This window comes from Paralichthys olivaceus, chromosome 3, assembly GCF_024713975.1.
Source record: "Paralichthys olivaceus isolate ysfri-2021 chromosome 3, ASM2471397v2, whole genome shotgun sequence".
Classification (NCBI taxonomy): domain Eukaryota; kingdom Metazoa; phylum Chordata; class Actinopteri; order Pleuronectiformes; family Paralichthyidae; genus Paralichthys; species Paralichthys olivaceus.
In genome coordinates, this window is record NC_091095.1 from 25,886,116 (window position 1) to 25,907,520 (window position 21,405).

General features: G+C 38.9%; 1 protein-coding gene across 20 annotated transcripts in view; it reads right to left on the minus strand.

The window, feature by feature from the left end:
* ptprfa (protein tyrosine phosphatase receptor type Fa) overlaps positions 1-21,405 on the minus strand; it is a 229,067-nt gene that overhangs the window by 24,901 nt on the left and 182,761 nt on the right. For 10 of the 20 annotated variants that reach the window (XM_069522627.1, XM_069522623.1, XM_069522618.1 and 7 more), the window contains 5 exons: positions 10,394-10,557; positions 7,795-7,806; positions 5,862-5,971; positions 3,441-3,473; positions 2,779-2,876 (listed from right to left, as the gene is read on the minus strand). In XM_069522627.1, coding sequence (XP_069378728.1) covers positions 2,779-2,876; positions 3,441-3,473; positions 5,862-5,971; positions 7,795-7,806; positions 10,394-10,557 — 417 coding nt within the window. The remainder of the gene's footprint in view (positions 1-2,778; positions 2,877-3,440; positions 3,474-5,861; positions 5,972-7,794; positions 7,807-10,393; positions 10,558-21,405) is intronic. The other 10 variants (XM_069522622.1, XM_069522632.1, XM_069522637.1 and 7 more) reach the window with 3 other exon arrangements.

Consider the following 21,405-nt stretch of genomic DNA (forward strand, 5'->3'; position numbering starts at 1 on the left):
TTTTACGACAGAAAGTCTGAATTTCAAGTCGTACTTTTTATTTTCGCTGCACCGGAGCCATGGCGATCATCAGAAAGCAAGCACAATACGTGAAAAAGGCGAAGAAGAAAAACGTGCAGTGTCAGTGGTCACGTCTTCTTCTTTGATTTTTAAAAAAAATAAATTAGAACCGGCATTTATTTGGAACCAGCGGTTATTTATAATTTCAAAGGGGACCCTGCGGTTAATTGAAATGCGACTATTATTCGGTCATAAAGGTATGTACAAAATGGGCTCTGAAAGTGTCATACGCCACTTTCCATGCAAAAATTGATCACCTATTTGCAAACATGGATACAAACATTTTGGAGCCATGTGAAATTAGTAACACAGATGCAAGGTTTAATGCTACATGATGGCTACACTGGTGCTGGTAGAGGAGCATGTGAATAGAAGGATGAGGCTAGAATGAGCCTTCTGAGACTGTGAAGATTTCCTGTCCCACGATGATGAATAATCATTTTATCCACTGATTTAGATTCTTCGGAGCTGTGATCTTGGATCTAAGTGCGGAATTGGGTCCAGATAACAGACCTGATGGAACCATGCCATCATAGTGCAAACACAAATCACCGCTCTGCAGTTTATGGAAACTGGCTGTTACTGTTGGGAATTAGCTGACACACTTCATGTGTCAGAATCAGAATCAGGTGTATTGCCAAGTAGGTTTACACATACATGGCATTTTCTGTGGTCTGTTTGTGCAATTATAAATATAGAAAATATTAAAAAAAGGAAACAAAAATCATATCCAGTGTCAAAGTCACAGGTAGAGACATCAGTGCAGTTTGGTTAAAGGGTCCCAGGCCTTATTGATGAGGTAGCACTGCAGTAGTCGGAAATAAACTGTTTTTGTGGCGTGAGGTTTTGGTCCTTATGGTCAGCAGCCTCCTGCAAGAGGGATGGATTGGCCACAATCTTATCTGAACGCCTCAGAGTCCTGGAGATGTACATGTCCCTGGTAAGAGGGCAGGTTGGTAGGGCTTGGCTCTTCCTGAAGTCCACAGTCATCATCACTGAGAGCATTGAGCTCCAAGTTGTCACTGCGCCAGGTCACCAGGTGGTCGATCTCCCAACTGTAAGCAGACTCGTCACCGCCAGAGATGAGGGTGGTGTTGTCCGCAAACTTCAGGAGTTTGACGGACTGATGACTTGAGGTGCAGCTGTTCGTGTACAGGGAGAAGAGCAGTGGAGAAGAATGCAGTTGTGGGGGGACCCAATGCTGATGGTCCGGGGGTCAGAGACATGTTTCCACAGCTGCACGCGCTGCCTCCTATCAGACACGAAGTCTTTGATTCACCTGCGATGGAGTCAGGTACGCTCAGCTGTGAGAGCTTGTCAGGAATTATTGGACCTTCTGCTCCAGGGAGCAGAGCAGGGATTATGGTGTTGAATGCAGAGCTGAAGTCCACAAACAGGATCCTGGCAAAGGTTCCTGGGGAGTTCAGGTGCCGGAGGATGAAGTGAAGTGCCATGTATACTGTATTGTCTACAGATCTGATCGCTCTGTACAGGACAAGGCCTTCAAAACACTTCATCACCACAGGTGTCAGGGTGACGAGTCATTAAATCCTTTGGTCCTAAGTTTTTTGGGACTGGGGATGATGGTGGAGGATTTGAACCAGGCTGACACCTGACATGTTGATAGGCACAGTGCTTCAGGGTGGATGGGGAGACAGAGTCAGGTCCGGCTGCTTTAGCGGGGTTAAAGCTGAGTCATTGGCTAAGATCTCTTGCCGCCCTGCTAAACGTGTACCTGGACTCTTTAAACTGGTCCCTGTCCCTCCTCTTAAAAGCATTCTCCTTCACCAACCTCAACTGTCTGAGTTTAGCTATGAACCAGGGTTTGTATGCAGTAATCAGGTGGACCATGAGTGTCCAAGTGCAGCACGGGGATGTCGTGGTAGGGTCGCCTGACTGTCCTGTAACAGTGATCAAAAGTCTTTTCCTCTCTGGTCGGACATTTAATAAACTGTCTATTCCTGGCTGAGATTTCCTTTGTGCCGAGTCCAGTATTGATCCAAACAGCTACGTCCTCGTGAAACAGAAGACGGAAGATGAAGAAACATCTCCCCCTCCTCCGGCGTTTCACTGTGTTGGCAAATGTGAGCCCACTGATGACCAGAATGTCCAATAATTCCATGGATAAACACAAGAAAGATGGAAATAAATCCACTGGAGTTGTTCCCATGATGCTCATGACCTCTTCTTTGGTGGAAGAACTCCGGGTATTGCAGCAGAAAACAGGTTTAAAATACAAAAAGAGACAAAAAAGTGCGCCCTCTTGCACCAACTGGGTCATTTATGTGCATCAACATTCATGGGGTGCTTTACATTAAACACTGCCATTTGAATGTGGGTGTGTCGAGGTCACAATGTGAGGTTGACTTGATTTTATGAACATAAAATGATCTATTTGTACTGTATTATTAATAATAGAAGAGTTGATGTTACATAATACACTATGGCAAAAAAGAAAATGGCCTTTTACTAATTTCAGTACGCTGATGTTGATGGAATTAATAATGTTGTGAGGCTCACTTTGTATCAACAAAACCAGCCTGAAAGAATCCCAACACTAAGAATAAACGATCACTTCTCAAACATATAAATATCATAGCAAATAGATCTTCCGATCCTTCCTATTTTTTTTACCTCATATTATCAACAAAACACACAAAAAAAAAATATAAATAATAAAAGGAGTGTGTGCTGCATTATGAAAACAGGAAATGTTACCTCATATTCCTGAGAGAAGCGCAGTCCGTCATTGCCCCTTAGTCTCTCTATGTGGTCTGCCAGGTCAGAGACAGGGATTGGAGGATGTTCCCTCATTCCTGTAGTGACAGGTGGAGCAGTAAGTATAGTCCATCAAACACACACACACACACACACACACACACACACACACACACACACACACACCAGGGTGTATCCTGGGTGCAGATGCATGTTGAAAGCTCAGAGGAAACTGGCCACAATGATATGGAGTGATAGTGGAACTGCTATGTGCTCAGTGCTCGGATGATGTCTGACTGCAAAACTCTTTCACAACATGTTCAAACCACACTAGTGATATGAGCATCATTGAGCATGCTGACTGGTTAAACGATTCCCACAAATCACTAGGTGAGCAGGAACGATCACACGGGTGATTAGGGGGTATGAGTATGTGACTGATTGACTGTAACTTTGATTTATTGATGTTTTTTATATTAAATCTCATTTCAGCTCTCAGTTTGGGTGATCTTAACTGGCTGACATGAACAGAGCAGAGGAAGAGAAGGTGCAGAGTTTAGAAAAAGAATGCTCAGTTCAAATGACTGAGGTGTAACACAGAAAGGGAAGGAGATGGGAATGGGAGGACACATTAGTAAGACACAGCAGGATTGAAAACTAACTTGGAGTGTTGGGACAACTGAGGGCACTGGAACCTGTGGGAGAAAAACCAGGCAAAACAGGGGGTCAGTTAGGAGAAGACAAGTGAAAAGAAAAGAAGACAAGGAGCACTAGAACAGGGGCTGGATGTCTGTTTTGTCATCTGCACTCTCCTGTGGTTTCATTCATGTAGTCACCGTAGTGGATCACCAGTGGTTGGTGGTCAGTTGGCCAGACAGTCCACCAGGCTGTCATATTAGCTGTCACCTGTCCATGTATCTGAACAGTAATGGATTCTGTTTGTTGATCGACACGAAACTGTACTAGATCATGAGTCTTCATTAAGACTTTGATATCAAACAGCTAATAATGTGTTGCTGATGTTAAATAAGCACTACCGTAGTTTGTAACATACTGAATTAGCTACTGCCTTCTCTGATATCCATTGTAATTCATACAGGGCTACATCTAGGTGCATCAGGCATTGTCCATTGAGAAACAAAGTGGAAACTCGTTTGCAACTGACATCTTTGCTCACGCTGTAGAGGTGCACTATTCAGAAAAATGTCTCTCCATGTTTTCTCCTTTACTTCTGAGGGCTCTCTGCAGTTGCCATGGTCACACAATGAGTCACGGCAGAAAGATGAAAGGATGCAGCCTCTATAATGAGACACGTCTTACAGTGGGTGAACTGTTGTATTTACAAAATTATGAAAAAGTGCCTTTTGTATTTGTTATTCCATAAAAATAGTAGTTGTAAAATAATTTAAGTTCAGCCAAGTCAATTAAAGGTACAGTGTGTAGAATTTTGTGATATCTAGTGTTGAAATTGAATGTTGCAGTTGAACACCCCTCAACTCACCCTCTCCTTCCAAACATGAAAAAGAACCTGTGGTAGACTTTAACTTCAACTTTTATTTCAAAAGCTGTTTACTTTGTCCAGACTGGACTAATGTAAAAAACATGGCGGCCTCCATAGAGAGGGTCCCCTCGATGTAAATATAAAGTATTCAAAAATAAGAGGCCTTTTCTGGGGCAAAGAAAACTACAATTCATACAATTTAGATGAAACGAACTAGTGAAAACATCATGAGGATTATTCTACATTAAATTTCTGCCAATAGATCCCTTTCACCTAAATCTTACACACTGGACCTTTAAAGCAGAAATATCATGCTGTAAAAGTAACGCTCTTAAAGTAAATGCTTTGAAATTCAATGTGAGCCTTTACTAAACAACAGGGCTGAAGGAACCACACACCGTCTAACATTCAAAGGAAGCTCACCTGAGCAACAGCATTGAACTTTATTTAACTGTAGGGGAATAAAGAATCATCATGGAAATCCTCAAGTACAGTAAAGTACTGTTGAACTTCAGAACACTAGTAAAGATGCTGTCATCTGTCTGCCTGTGTGTGTTTGCTGGGCCACACAGTGAGCTTTCACCAGTGGGGAATAAAGGTTGGCAGCTGAGTGAGTTGATGAATTTATGTTGATCTAAACAACATCTGCCAAATTCTCTCCCACTGCTAAGGGGGGATAAATGCCACTCATGTGATTGAGGAAAATAGATGAGAAACTTGAAAACCTCCCACTGAGAAACAGGTGGCAGAATAGAAAACACGAAACAGGTTATAGGGCTCTTAATACTTAATACTTATTTTTCGGAGCAAGTCAGGTGATGTTATTTTAGGGCCACTAAGTTTTGGGAAGATGGATGTATGAACAAAAATTCAGACTGCTTCGTGGGCTTGACTGTGGTGTATTAAAAAAACCAAAAAAACACTGACTATAATTCAACTCAAAAATGGAATCTGTTCCTGACACATGGGAAAGTTGTTTTCATACATAAAAACCTTTTTTTTAAATGCTACCATCCTGCTCATGGTGATGTCAGATTGTAGAATGCTTCTCTTTGTTGTTCCTAATGACAAATGCATTGTTTTCTAAGGTGCTTTAAATTATTGTTATTATTATTATTATTATTATTATTATTGTTATTACTATTTTTTCAGAGAAAGTATTGTTTGTCATTGTGGCACTAAACACTACAATACCCATGAGCCTCGGTTGCTGGTTCCATGGAGTAGAAATCAGTTGGAGGCACAAACAATGCACCAAAAAGAATAAAACAAGTACAAGACCTAATTAATCCAAAGTGATGGAGAAATTTCACATGAACTGGTTTTGAGTGCAGATTGTAAAATTTGTTTTACCAGTGGTGCAGACTTTGGCTTCCACTTGACTCGTGAAAAAAAAGTAGGAGTCATAGTTTGGCATTTGGGTAGAACGAGAAAAGTACAAAAACCAAAGCAATAAGTGGATCTGCCAGTGCTAAAACAACGAGATCATTTGGACCACTACCAGTTTACCTGCATACGTGTGTATGAATAAACATGAGCTTGTACATACTGGCAACATTTGCTTGTAATTGTGTGTCAATACCCTGTGTTTGGTAGTTGAGTCTCCTCATCTCCACAGGATCTGAGGAATGGGCCAGCAGTGAGTCCTTCACCCCTGCCATGTGCTCATCCTTGGCTGGAGACGTTCTCTTCCTGAGGAAAAGAACAGGCGGTGTGGTGAGAGAAGGATGAGCAGCCATTACTTTAAAACAATCATACAGAAACAAAAAACAAAGTAGAAAATATGGTAAAAGACAGCAGATGATCCTCCATATATACTGGGCTACCATATTGAAAAACAAAATCCCCTCATGTCTTGTAATGGTGAAATATTCTTTTTAAGCTACAAGTTAAACTCTAATATCTGCTTCAATGTTAGAATGGGCTAATTGGTCATGAGACTCTATCCAGAGCTGTGAGGAGAATATACAGTACTTTATTTTTTAATACTGTATATTCAGAAGATCCTGTAGGAAATAATGTTTCAGTTTCACAGTTATACACAGCCCCAATGCAGTTGATATACAGTATGAGTAGTACTCATTATCTACCACTATGCCGATGGAGGGGCGGGTGCGGTCCACAAAACACTAAATTAGTCTCAGAGGTAAACAGCATTGCAGCCAAGGTGACCCCTTCTGTAGACGTAATAAAAGAACAGAAAAAAACATATCATGCCTCCATGCTTCCCATGTGCCGTCATCCAAGTGTCCGCAAGCTCTGACATTCATATTCAACACTGTGTTTTAAGCCTAAAAAGTCCACTACCGGAAGTTGCAATGCTAGCAGACGTAGAGATGTTAAGGCGCACCCCACACAGGAACTTTCCGAAGTGTCCATGAGGACGTGAACATGCCTCCAAGGAGGATATCAGTGGGCTTTTATGCTTAACATGATGTAAATGATGCTGTTGCGAACCAAATTTGAATGTCAGGACTTTCGGACACTTGGATGACACCATACAAGCAGTATTGGAGGCATGTAATGTTTTCTTCTGTCTGAGGAAGAGGTCCCATTTTCTTCAACTGTTTAGGATTTTCGTTGCAACACTGTTTATCCCTGAGACTCCAAAAGTGTTTTGTGGACTCAAACAACTGTTGTAGTGAAACTCGAACATTATTTCCTACAGGACGTCGTCTTCTTCTGATTATACAGTTTAAATCGAACTGTATATTCTCCTCACAGCTCTGGATAGAGTCTCATGACTATCCCTAAATGCCTCTTTCCCACTGGTCAAAAAATCTGTCTTTTTCCGAAATGGGAATAGATACAATCGGCATTTACTCCCTGGTAAAATGACTTTGCAGGAGACACAGGTTTGTATCGTCTCTGGCTTCATTTGACACAGATGTATACATGACACCTGGATAAACAGCAAAACACCAAGGTAAGAGCATGGCTAAGGTTTTGGTGTAACAACACTTTGTGACATCGAACATGATACACTGGGAAAATAAATGTTAACAATGTTCTATTGGCATGGGAAAGGTCAGTAATGTTTTTAGCAGGTTTACTTAAGTTTAGTTACTCATGTATACCCACTGATTTTGGTGTAAAACAGGTATAACAGTCCTATGTTACTGTAACCCATTTAGATAAGAGGCTCAGAGGCACGACAATGTTCTTTCTAATTAATTATGTGGACAGTCAGATATTATTGCTGCCAGTTAACTGAGGACAAAGCCAGGCTGTGAGGCAGGATTATTCCAAGGCAAAGACCCACACTCAGAGCTGAGCAGCAAAAAAACACAGTCGAAGAAACAAACAGACAGAAAAGACACACATGCTCACAACTGCTGTCAGTTGAAGTGTAAGAAGACAGCTCAGACAAGCTGACATGGTGGGGTGGAAGTGTAACAGAAACAATGAGCCCCTGTCACTTTTCACTCTCACTGTCAGAAAACATGAAAACATACAAGGATGTACAGAGGCAGGCTGTGAGGTGAAGTGATATAGGAACAGACTGAGTCACTAACCTTTCTTGTTTGCTGTGTCCACAGAAAGCAGGCAGACATTGAACCACAGAGCACAGAGACAAAAGTTTCATTAACTAGTTGTCAGCAGTGGAGCACCACATAGTGTCAGTGTCAACAGAGCACTTTACTGTTCCTGAATGTGCTATTCAGCGGATCTTCAGCAACTTAGCTCAGCTTCACCCTCCACCTCCTCACAATCTCACCCCACAAAAATCTGCATTTGAAGTGTTTTGTTACATCACTGTCAAATTCACAATAATGGATATGGTGAGTTTCACATGTTAGAGTACATAAGATGCCATCTAAAAACTTTTTATTTAACCTTAACTTATGAATTTTATGATAATTTCTTGTATTCCCCTCTTACTTGCATTGCATTCATTATTTAGTTCTCATTATCCAGTTGTTAAATGCGATAGGATTTAACAAAGTATATATTTTTATTATGTTTATGGTGATATAAATTACAATCTTAACTTTTGGATACCAAGCTTGATTAGTGAGCTTGATTTTTCTTTAGCTATAATCTTGCAGTAGTAGTAGTATAATATCTATGAGCTCCTACCCTGCACTTCACACCCTAATTAATAAAAGTAGGTCAACTTTGGTGGGAAAGCAATTACTTTTCTATCTATAATAAATTGTGTTTATCTTTTATATATATTTCTACTTTTAAAGTCTGATTTAATACATGATGATGTTGAATGCAGATGATTGTACACAGGTGCACAGCATGGTACACTAAGCCATTAACATCCTATCATCCTCTGTGACCATGGATAAAAATGCTGAGCAGGCCCATTGAAACTGGCTGTTTTGATAGGAACAGTGACTAAAGTGCCAGATGCTTTTTTAAATATGAGAAAAACGTCAGTAAATAGTCAGAAACTGTGGTGGACTCAACAAGATGTGAATCTCATAGCTCAACCTAACTGAACACCTATGGCAGAATGGTGTATAATCTATACTCATGAGAACTGAAGAATGTGATGATTCCACACCTTACTGAAATCAATTTAAACCACACTGTGCTTTTTCTGTGAAAACTACAGCTTTAAATAAAAATAAAAAATCATAAAAAAGTTCCTTGGGTTGAGAATATTCTCCTTCAAAGACTAAGAAAGCTCATTAGCCCATTTATAACCCTTAAGAAGATCTCTAAAATGCATGGTCACAATGCTTAACATATTGTGGGATATAAATAGGTTTTATCTGGATTTGTACTGCACCAATTTCATTTTCCATTAAAATATGGTTCATCAGCCTATTCATGATTCAGGTTTGGGCAACCATATTTTAACTCTATAGATATGGATGGATCACATAACTCATGCAAACTTTAAGGCCTGGAAGTACATTTTCATAGTGTGCTGAAACAAATGGAACCCACTGTTTGATTAAAAAAATACATTAAAAAAGCTATATAAGTAGGACCATGTGGGCAGTAATGTATTGATTATTTTGTTTATTAGAATAAAAGATGCATGTCAAACATCACTATGGGCTGAGAAGAGCAGATGACTTCAGTCAGAAATGCTTCCCTCCCCAAGGAAACAAATTCCCACACATGAAGAGAAAACAAGAGCAAAAGGAGCGTTGCCATTTGAGCAGAGTAACCACCATATGGATGCGCCCGTCAGCTCAGTCAGCAAGTCCAGATATTCACCCAAGCACAAGAAGCACAAGCCAACTGTTAGCCTGGAAAAACAGGGCTACAGGGCAACTGACAGCAACTTCCTTCCATGTGTCATGGAGGACCTTTGTCCTTGGGCCCGCTCAGCCAAGATAAATGTCTGTCTGAACTCAAGAACCATTTCTTGGTGCGTGCCTCTTCTGTTCTTGTCATCTGCTGCAATGAAGAAACTGCTCCTGGTCTCTCTCTGGACTGTGTTAAAATGATGGTTCATATAGATGATATGAGGAGGAACATAATGAGCATACACTGCCTTCAAGGTCCACTCAACTGCTATTTTATTTTATAACAGATGACGGAAAAGAAGCATTGGTATGTTGATACTGGAGTTTAATGCTAGTTCACTTGCAGAGAGTTAGAGGGTGCAAACATCTCACAGCTGAACGTTTGCTGGGATTTTAATTTGTTGGATTTAATATACATTTTTCATTAAACACAAATGATATCTGACTTTTATCAGAAGTGGGTTGTTTGACTGGCTTGTATTAATGTTCATAATTATCTACTGAGAAAAAACACCTGGAAATTGGTTATCACTATTTAAATAATTAATAAAATATAAATTATGTACATTGTTATTATTTCAGCACACCACTTCATATCACATTCGGTATTGCTGGTAGAGGCCAGTGCTTTGATACCAAATGATCACATTGCTAACCTTTGCAAGGTTTTACCAATCTCATCACACCAAAAATGTTGCTGCATGTAATGGTTTGTCAACTATTATGTGATGTCCTCTTAGCTGCCCATTGTGATATAGTTCCTAATGTACAAAAGCTCACCCAACTCAGCTCAACGTCAACTCATCCAAATCACTATGTTGTTCTCTTCTAACTGTAATTCAATTCAATTAACAAGCATTTATAAAAACAGGGTTCTCAGTGTTAACAGTGTCATACTTACCTTTTGAAGAGTAGAATAGCAATGACTATGATGATGATGAGAATGACAGCCAGGACTGGACCCATTACCCACAGCATCTCTGGGTCCTCAGTGTGTCGGCTCATCCCACTGTGGAGCTTCACCATGATGGGCTCGGAGAATGGGCTCCCTGCAAACATCCTCTGCTGCAAAGGACAAGAGGATGATCCAGGGTCAGTTCAGTTACACACAGCAGAACAGATTCGATCTGTTGGGGCTCTACCACCACAGCCTACTATTAGCTACATAATGCTTTTAGTTTTGTCTTTGGAAGCAGTTTGAGGTTTGTTAAACCTGGCTGAACATATCTTGAGCAATAATGTGCTAAGATTGAAACAATGATCAGCATTCATGAGTGTTGATCCCAGTTACCCCAGGCTGGTACGTTGCTTTGTATTCTACATTGTCAGTGGTTTTTCTTTATCCTAGTGTTCCACACAGTTTCCTACGGAGCCCCTCTGGTGACAAATTATTAAGTGCTGGGAGCAAGATAAATAACTCATGGCCACGAGCTGCATCTGCTCTTTAATAACAAGACCTGGCTGACTAGGCTTTAGTTTGACACACTGCCTTGGTCGGCTGTGGCTGAGGAGTGGAGCAGTCGTCCTCCAACCAGAAGGTCTGCAATTCAATCCCCAGTCTTCCCATCTGCATCTTTTTATAAATACAAACCATCTACCATTCTGTGATTAATTTGGAGGTTGATCAATTTGCATCATTTCACACACACACAATGGTAAGACATGAGCAGATGAACTGACTTTGCTGAGTGTGGGAATGTGAAACATGTAAGATACTCCTCTGTCATTTAGAGTTCAATATATATATATAGCCTATATAATATACATGATGTGAGTTAGACAGATGTGTCTGACTGCCTTGCGGGGACCATCTTATGGTGAATTAGTGATCTTGTGTTACTGGATGATACCTCAGTCCTTTGGCAGGTAAGTAAGGTCAGGGAAATGTCTTTATCACTGTGACAACTGGTCACAATGGAAACATTGTTTGTTATTTTTAGCTTTCCGACAGCAATGTGAATGGTATACAGTATAAAAGTGAAGACATCATTAATAAAAACAAAAGTCTGTTCCTGACGATTTTCATAAAAATATGTATCTAACTGAAGAGAAGGACAACATTTCATTTGTCCCATTGTGCTACCATCTCTTGCTGTTTAAACGAGTACTCCAGTAGTTTAATGTTCATTTCAATCAAGTTATGGGATTTGTGAGAGACAGATAAACTAAAGAATGGTTGAAATTCAACCTGAGATGTCCAGATATTTAGGCCCTATTAAGGTTCGAACTCCTGTGTTTCCCTTGATCCAGCCAGTAACATCAGTTCTTTAGCTCCCTCTACCAGTAAATGTCCACATCTTTAAAAATCCAGAATAAAGTTTGTATAAATCAGACTTTCTGTGTCATTTCTGTTGATAATTATATCAAAGTTATCACTGCATCATTTCCTTTCAAATAAACTGAGTTCCTGTCTATTAAAGATTTTTTTGTCCCAATGATTTAGTTGCAGTTTTGTAGGTAGTAGAAAATTGTCACGATGTTAAACATTGAATATGAGATAGATGGATACATTTTGTGTAATTCAAGTTTAGTAACTGTGCTGCTTGTCACTTTATGTTGTATGAGATGAGTGTATGATGTAATGATACTGGCTGCAGCTCCTCTGGGTGAAAGCTGTAGACACAATTGAAGTATGGTGCTTGTTAAAACAATGTCCCCCCAAGAACAGCTCTGCTTCCTTATTGATTCATTAATTTTAGCACTTTTCATTCTAACGTTCATTTTCGGGGGGTTGTGATATTAGGCTGACAGCTGTAGATGAATTATGCATGAACTTTGTGGCTGCAAGAGATTTGTTAAACATTCGTCAATTCTGAAATGAAACAAGTGCGTTTAACATGGTGTGAACCAATACCCTTCCAAACATGTCGAACTCTTACCACACATACCATGAATCTAATACATTTGGAAAGGTATATGGGTTTTCCCTGCAGTTGGGATAAAGCATTATAATCATTCTGAATGATCACAGATTGCATTGAAAATCAATGTACTTGTAATTAATATGTTGTAGCAATAACTGTAATTCAAAGGTCAAGGACACTTGATTTATGCTGATGCTTTTTTTTTTTACATCAACCAAAAAGTTGTGTGCAGTGAAGTGCATGCACCAGGTATTTTTTTGTGATTTCATCATGATATTATAACATGAGCAAAAAGCACAAACCAAATTCCGGTGAGGATTTTCACTGGCGATGAGACCTGGGCCCAGAGCTCTAATCCAGACACCAAATAGCAGTGGCCACACTTAAATGGGAAAGGGGTAAGTATGCCTTTCCTTAACAAGTACACTCTTTGACAGTATTTTCATGAACATAAATTAAAAAGAAAACATCACCATCATGACTTTTGGAGAATCTGTCATATTTATAATCTGTAAACGGTGACAGGGTCAAAAGTTTATAATTTCTAACCAAAATTACTATACACATTACTATAAAACTATACTTAGAAAAAAGTACTGCTAATTTCAAATTTAGATAATTTAAGCATTTTGGAGGTTATCGTGCTTCTGGAGAAACTAAAGCATGAAGTCAAATATACCAAATCAATCCCTAGACAACAAACTTCCACTCAGAATAACAGCGATAAATAAATGCAATATAAATAAACATTTCTTCAGGAAAAGTGAGCACAAACATTTCCAACTTTGTTACAAATGGTGTTCAGAAGAAACCTTGAAACCTTAACCACTAAAAAGTCAGTTTTCTTTTTTCTGGAGCAGTTTTGGCACTTTTAGCAAAGTACTGCCTGTGAGTCAGAAAACCTTTTTTTATGAAAAATGACACTTTCCATGGCTTTTAGATGCTGCAGGCGCATATTCTAAAGAATATTTAGATAATCTCAGGGGGAGGTTTGGAAGTTATCAATCTCAGAGGCACTACCAGCTAGATAGTGTGTCTGTGAGCTGGAGAGAGAAAGTGAAAGAAATGTCACTTTAATAACAGAGGCAGGATGAACACTTTAATAACAGTGGGAGGATGAAAACTTTGTAATTGTTTCTATTGTCCATAATGTCCTCCTCAAAAAAGACGAGATGGAGAGAAGGAGAAGATTTCCACCTCAGCAGTAAGATTGTGCTCACAGTTCACCTCTCTACAACAAACTGGATACTATCCAGCAGGCCCATTGTGTTTCCCACAACCCCCCAGTCCTCATTTTCTGCCATCCTTCTCTCCTCCTGTCTCTCTTCTCTCATCTAATTCCAGCAACTCTAATCCTACTTTATCAGAAACTCTTACCAGCGTCTGCAACATTCGGTCTCCAATGATTGCAGCATTTCTTCGTTTCTCATGTACATCTGTGAAATCCCCTCAGCACCCCACCACCTCCTTAAACCAATCCCCACCTGATCTTTTCCTCCCTTTAAGCTCCTTCGCTTGTCTCTTACTCTTCTTCTCACCTCTCTGTCAATTGCACAGGGCTTTGTGTTCAGAGGAAACCATTCTTCCTCCTTCCTCTGCTGTAAGTACTCCCACTTCGGCATTTTTCTTTTATCCAATTTCACACACCCCAGCTTGTTTAACAGCAGCGAGGGCCACAGAAAGCCGCAGTGCCCTTTTGCTTTAGTCTCCAGCCACTCTTCCCCTTCCTCCGTCCTTCTTACTCTCCTCTTTTCCTTTCGCCTCTACTCTGCCAGCAGCTATGCAGCAGCAATAAAAGCTGGGCTTACTTCCCATGTTTTCAATTGATGTGATTAGGTGGTTTTTTTTTGGTACAGGCTTGAATTACATTCAACTGAATCCGGGCTCTGCTGCACTCGTCTTAAAGGTCCAGTGTGTAAGATTGAGGTGAAACGGATTTTTGGCAAAAATTGAATATAAAATAATCCTAGTGATGTTTTCACTGGTGTGTTTTTCATTTAAATTGTATGAATTATTGTTTTCTTTAACATAGAATGGGCTCTTTATATCTAAAGACTTTATATTTACATTGAGGGGGGTCCTCTCGCTTCCATGTTTTCCAAACTGGACAAACTAAAACCTTTTGAGTTTTCATGACAACTGAACCACAGGTTCTCTTTCATGTTGGGAAGGGGAGGGTGAAATGAGGAGTGTTCAGCTGCAACATGCACCTTCACCTCTAGATGTCACTAAATTCTACACAGTAAACCTGTGTGGGATTAAACATGTATTGTCTACACAACTGACAAAAGCTGTAACTAAGGCACTACTGAGAAATTGTTGAGGAATGTTCATATTTATCCTCACACATTACTGTATATGATATTATATACCGCATTATGTTTAACATTTATATCACATTATATCTGTACACCATTAAGAGAAGAGTGCCTGACTAATTCCACAGATACTCCCTTCTCTCTCTAAGCAGTACACAAGGTCAGGTTATAGAAAAAGGACCAAACAACCGTTCATTCTATAGTCTGCGCACTAACTTCAACTCTCACCAACTTCAACTCATTTGCGTATTACACCAGTATCCAATAAGATGTAAACACCTTCATGTAACATAGAGAGTGACAGCAATTCTAGCTATTCATGGATGTGCTGTTAGAATGGGTGATGCAAGTAGAGGAAGATATATGTGGATGCTGTGGGAGACATCTTCAGACTTGGAGGTGACAATTTCTGATGTAACTCTGTTAGTGTTTGTATATTGTTCCACTTCTGGTCTCCTTGATGCATCAAGTCTACATTAAAATCTTCTGCATAAGATTTGAGCTGCTGCCTGAGTTCTCCTTTCCCCAGCTTCCAGGAAACTTCCATAACAAATTGGCATCACGAACAGGGTCTCAACACAGCACAGATACGGTTAGTTTCAAATTGAAAGTAATTCTTTGATTTGCATTACCATGTCAGAGCTTAACGAGATCATAAAGAAAACAGGAACATTTATGCTATTTTGACTGTAAAACAAAACAATCAAAGGCGAGTCTGTGTGTGCAGGGAGTCGCCTGTCGTTGTTTTCTTAGACGACTGACCTCATGCCCAAGAAGACTCAAATCCAAATTGATCTATCTGAATCCAAGCTGAATGAGCAGAAATGAAAGTGAACTGAGCTGTAGTGAAAATTGGATAAAGTATATTTATAATGTCACAATGCACTGTACTAGTGTTCTGAGTCTGTACTAAATGTGTTTACCAGTGGTTGGTAAGTTTCTGGGGCAACTTTGAATTGGGCATTAGCCGCCACCTGGTTACACCCTAACTTTGGTGTAATCGGCAGTTTGGTGGGGAGCCTGTGTCCATCGGGAAAGATAAGAAAAAGACTGTGGTGCGTTAATTGAACCCCACAGCCCCCAAAAGGAGGGGATGTTTTCTGGGGCACCTTCAGGCTGCTAAACTATAGAAAAGATGTTTTTGAAGTAGTGCGAAGAGGCCTATTTCATTTAAATCAATAATGGGGATTATGTACTCTGTGTCCTTTGGTAAAGTGGAGGCTCCGTTTGGATTCTGGAGTCTAAGCGCCGATAGTTTTAAGTGTGTACACAGGGCGAAATACTTTATGAGTTTTTGTTCCAAATCCTTTAGGTTTGCCACCACTGATGTAGTAAAGCAAAATGTCACTGTGGATCCTCTGATGCTGCAACAGAGTTTAATGAATGTATAAGTGAATGTTTTGAATTTTTTCAAAATTGATGTGAATATGCCAACAAGGGAAACAATCAGTCTACAGTAAAGTTTAAAACTAAACTGTGAACACTTTGTTTAATAATAAGCAAAAGTGTCAAGTAAAGTAAATCAGTCCACCGGTGATTAACAGGCAAAACAAAGTGCTTGGTGTGCAGCAATGTTTTGCTCCAGAATGCCAGCTGGAGTTATAGACAGATAAAAATATAGATTTACCGAATGATATGTCTTTAACTGCACTCATGTGTGAGTGGGCTGATGGTGAATGGCCAGTTGCTGGTCATTTGCCCCAGAAAGTTAAAAAAGGTTATGATTGAGATTAAAGAAACTAGAGCAGATGAAGCCCTATGCTCCGATATCCACAAATATTGGTGATAAAATGTTCTGTGCTGATAAATGCTAATGAATTAATGTTTGAAACTTTCAAATGAAACATGATGATGATAAAATGAGCAATGATTTTTACAAATGCTGACAAGATTAATGTGCTAAATAGGCAGTTAAGTTTAAATGTGTTAAATGTGTTGACATTCCTGTATGTGAGTGTTCTTTTGAGGAATTTACTACTGATAGCTGAAGTGATCAATGCTTCTCTGAGACTGAGCTTAGTCTTCAAATGAAGAAAATCAATCAAGGATTTCAGATACATTAGATAACGTGTGGTATGATTGAGGTAATTAATGAAATGTGCTATGAAGCGTTGAATTACGTAATTAGATCCTTTAAATTAGTAAAAGTGCATAAGCATCAACAAAACATAAGTCTACGTGTAAGTACGTACATTGTGTGAAATCTTGATCTTAACAGCACAAGTGCTATAAAATACATGTAGAAAATAAAGGAGAACAGGGAGAGACAGACAATAATAATAAGAATATTCACTACTGTTTAAAAATAATTTATTTAAAGTAACGCAGATGAACAAGTACTTATTGGAGGTTGTTGTGCTTCATGTTCTATTGTATGAAAGGTTTAAAGTCATTAACTAAGAGTTACTCTTACTGTGTTATGTATGAAACTGACAAAATTGAGCCACTTTCAATGGGCGGTGCTAAAGCGAACACCGTCGATGTAGATTTCATCTCACAAATGCAAAACAATGGTGACACTATGGTTAAAATAACATGTTGACATCATGTGAGAGATAAAAGGAGGAGTTATCGGATGAACATTTTGAATTGAGCCATGTTGTTTTATTTTAATGCTGACTTTTCAGAATGAAACTAGAGGAAAGTTGTCAATGAGATGGAACAAAAAGAAAGAAAGAAGCCAATTTGCTTGCCAAACACTGTATTTACTAAAATAACAATAAATTATAAAGTAAAATTTGCATCTCAGAAAAAGTGTATTTATAACTTAAAACTTGTCTCCATCTTATGGGTGATTTGGATAACTAAATTTTAGAGTTGGAATATTCAGACTTTAGTAATGATAACAATCTTCAAATCGATCTCACAATTGTGTGTGACTTAATTATTGAAGTTATCAACAGCTAATCTAAAGTTTGAAACTTGTAGTTTCACTGCGCTGTCTACAAAATAGATACTAACTCTGCATTTATCTTACATAACTTTCAGAAAATTAAGTATCAACACTATTTAATAGGAACTATATATTACTATATATATCTTTACACTTAATTATTTGTTTCTGCCTTTAAAGTTTTGTTTACTGTTTTATCCATCATTCTAATGCAAACAGTGCCAGCTTGAGTGGCATTGATGTTTGCAATAGGACCTGTCTTGCAGTGTTACTGCACAGGAGCGTTCAATTCTACACATAAATACTATCAATAAGTGAATGTGTTTTTGGATACTGTTATTTGTATTGTTACTCCCCTTATACCCTGGACTATAAACTGGGGAACGTAACAGATACAAAACACCTGTTGGAATATGAACACATTTTGTTGGTCCACAGTGGTGCACCTTGACTTCACAGCATATCTTGAACATTTGTGCTACTCAGCACATGACAGCAGCTTGTTAATCTGGTTATCAAATGATCATTCACAAGCCCCCACCCAAAGTTAAAACGCTCACTACATCTGAACCCAGATACTTTTCTTCTTATGATGGATGAAAAGACCAGATTTGTTGCAGACACCAATATCAAATACTGATTTCATTCTGTGCATGGACAGTCAGTAAGCAGACAGTCTGATAAAATAAAAACTAAATAAAAAATATTGCTATGCTGTAATAACTGAATAAAAAGTATTGGAAGCATGAGCGTTACCTTCTGGTTCCTTTGCTCAAGCCACAGTATTGTACGCTCTTACAAGAGCTTGCCTTCTGGCAAAAGAACAAAGTTGCAACCATTTACAATGATTCTAGATATGATTTTGTTGTTGATTAAAGTAAATTAAATAGTTAAGAGGTTGTCTTCTCTGTCCATGATCCCTTTCGTTTCTGTTGCCCACTGTCACACATGGCTCATCACAGGTGGGAAAAGGGGGATCAATGAGATGATAAGATCACAATGGTTTGCACCAGGCATCACATAAGGTTCACACACTGTAGTCAAAAGATGCATTATTTTTCAGCGAACTAGGAGAGAGTACAGCACAGTGAAACATGATCATTTGTTACATTAATAAGGTCCATTTATAAATATGGAAATAGATTTTGTAAATATACAAAGCTATTAGAGCTACAAATACTTGCTAGTAATCCTTGTTGTAGACCAGTTTATTAACTTGGAAACAGGAAGACAAAATATGTTGTTAAGTGCCCTTAAGAGCATGCCGTTAGCTATAGATAGCTCAGGTCAGGTTGAGAGAATGAAATAAAGAAGCACTGACCAAAATGATGATGACCACTGATTTGAAGTGGCCACATACATTGGCTATTGTGATTATTCCATTCAAAGCACACCTAGTGCAAGCCTACCTTTGACACCCCATAAAAACTCTGCTTTGGACCGATGTGGTGGGTAGATGGGTGCATGTAAGAGTATGTTAATAAACTAACTAAACTAAACCAGGCCTTGTTTCATTTACAGGTATCAAGCAAACTGAAAACCTCAAATTAACTCATTCATCATTTTCATGTAGAAGATTATGTACTAATCAAATTTGGAAAGTGTCTCTATCTCACAGGTGAAAGGGCCTGTTCCAGGTGCTGTTAACAACCAGAACAACCATTATGAACCAAGGTAAAGCAGAATGGATCCATGCTTCCAGATACATGCCAGCCCTTCCCCCAGACGACCATGAAGAGGTGACGTATTGAGCACAGACTGTATATAAAGAGGTATAGAGGGACACAGGGGGTGGTTCTTCATTCTGCTACTAATGAGTTGTTTAGAGAGGAGGAGCTTGCTCTGGTAACTTAAATGTTCCTCACACAAGAAACACTATTCAAAGTGCGCACACACAGAATAAAAGAGCTAAATGAACTGCTAAGCAGAATGACTGATGATAATCACACTGACATGGTTTAGAGGGGACGAGTGGAACAAAGCAGACTTGAAGGTTGAATACAGACCTCCAAGTGTGTAAGTGTGGCTGAGGAGATTTGATAATTTGATAACTTGATTTGATAATTTGTATTCAATTCAAATGTTTCATTCCCAGTTTAACTTTATGTTTGAGCTTGTCTTTTATTTTAATAAATTTTAGTGTTCCTATTTGATGTAATTAGTGTTCTTATTCCGAGGTTGTGAGGGTCTAAAGCTCTGGGTCAGTTGGTAATTGTCCCATACAATGTAAGTATTTTAGAGATTCAATTAGAGCAGGGGTGGGGAACGTCTGGTAAGACTGTTTGATCCGGCCTAATACATCCCATACACGTTTACTGGGCTGGTAACATATATTCTGTGCCAAATGTTTAATATGTATCATCAAGGATATTTTAATATTTCTAATTCAGATTCAGATGTCAGATTGAATGTTCTTTACAATTAAGTTCATTGCCCTTTGAAAAGGTAAACTTGTTATGATATTTGATATGATATGAACTATGATATTATTATTTTATTAGCGGTTTAAAAGGGTTTAGAAGTTATGACAGTAATGTTATTTATTGCAATCATTTCTGGGACAATATAGTGTCAAAATTTGCTAATGAGACAGTCCTACCATAATATTTTCATAAAGCACCAAGTTAGAGGTTTCCTCATACAATTACAAATTGGTATTATGCAGTGATGTATCCTTAACTAAAAAGATATCGAATCAAATCGAATTGAGACCTTGTTAATCGGACTTGATTAATAATAAACAAATACTTAGTGCACTGAGAACAAATTTGGAGTGACTCTGTAACAATTTCCACACAGAGATTCTTCACACATTACTGTATATGCCACTATATCGTATTATGTATATAATGTATATCACATTATATCTGTACACCATTAAAAGAAGAGTACCTGGCTAATTCCACAGATACTCCCTTCTCTCTCTAAGCAGTATACACGGTCAGGTTATAGATAAAGGACCAACCATCAGTGCATTGTAGTGTCTACGCTTAGAGACATTCAAATCTAACTCAGATGTCCCACACAGAGAGGCACCAACTTCATGTAAGGACACAATGTGGTTTAGAAATGCATATTTATACTTAACTATCCAATAGGATGCAAACACCTCCATGTAACATAGAGAGTGAAAGCAATTCTAGCCATTCATAGATGTGCTGTTAGAATGGGTGACGCAAGTAGAGGAAGATATATGGGGATGCTGTGGGAGACATCTTCAGAAAACATCCATAACAGAAATTATATAGTATAGCTGCAAGCTTTCACAAGTCAGAAGTATTCAGTACAGTGCAAATACAGTCAGTGATGAATTTGTGTTAATTTGTTTCTGAATGTAAGTATTGTAGACATTACCTGTTGTGGCATTTCAGTTTTTTTGTTTTCATGGACAAGAGGCCAAAAACATGAGAAACATTTGAGGTACCACCTTGACCTTCAACCACTCAACAATCTATCAAAGAATTCATGAGTCTAAGTAAATATTTGTGCCAAATTTGAAACGAGGAATTCTTAAGATAATACATTTGCGAGGTGTTGCGAGGTCAGCCTGACCTTTGACCACCAAAATCTGAGTTCAGATCTTAACACATTAGAATGACAAAATGCCTGATCAATGGAAAAAATGCACTTGAAATTAAAGAGGCAGTCTGAAGATGCTATGCTCTGAAAGTAAGATACTGTGAGTGACAGCAGGGGTGATTTCATCACTGGCTGACCTGCATCACCTGCAGAGGCACGCATGACTCAAGGACGTGATTAGCATCACTGCGAGTGCCTGACATGTGTGTTCTGCTGCTACAGGGGCTGCTCTTTTGTTCCACACACATGAAACAATGGG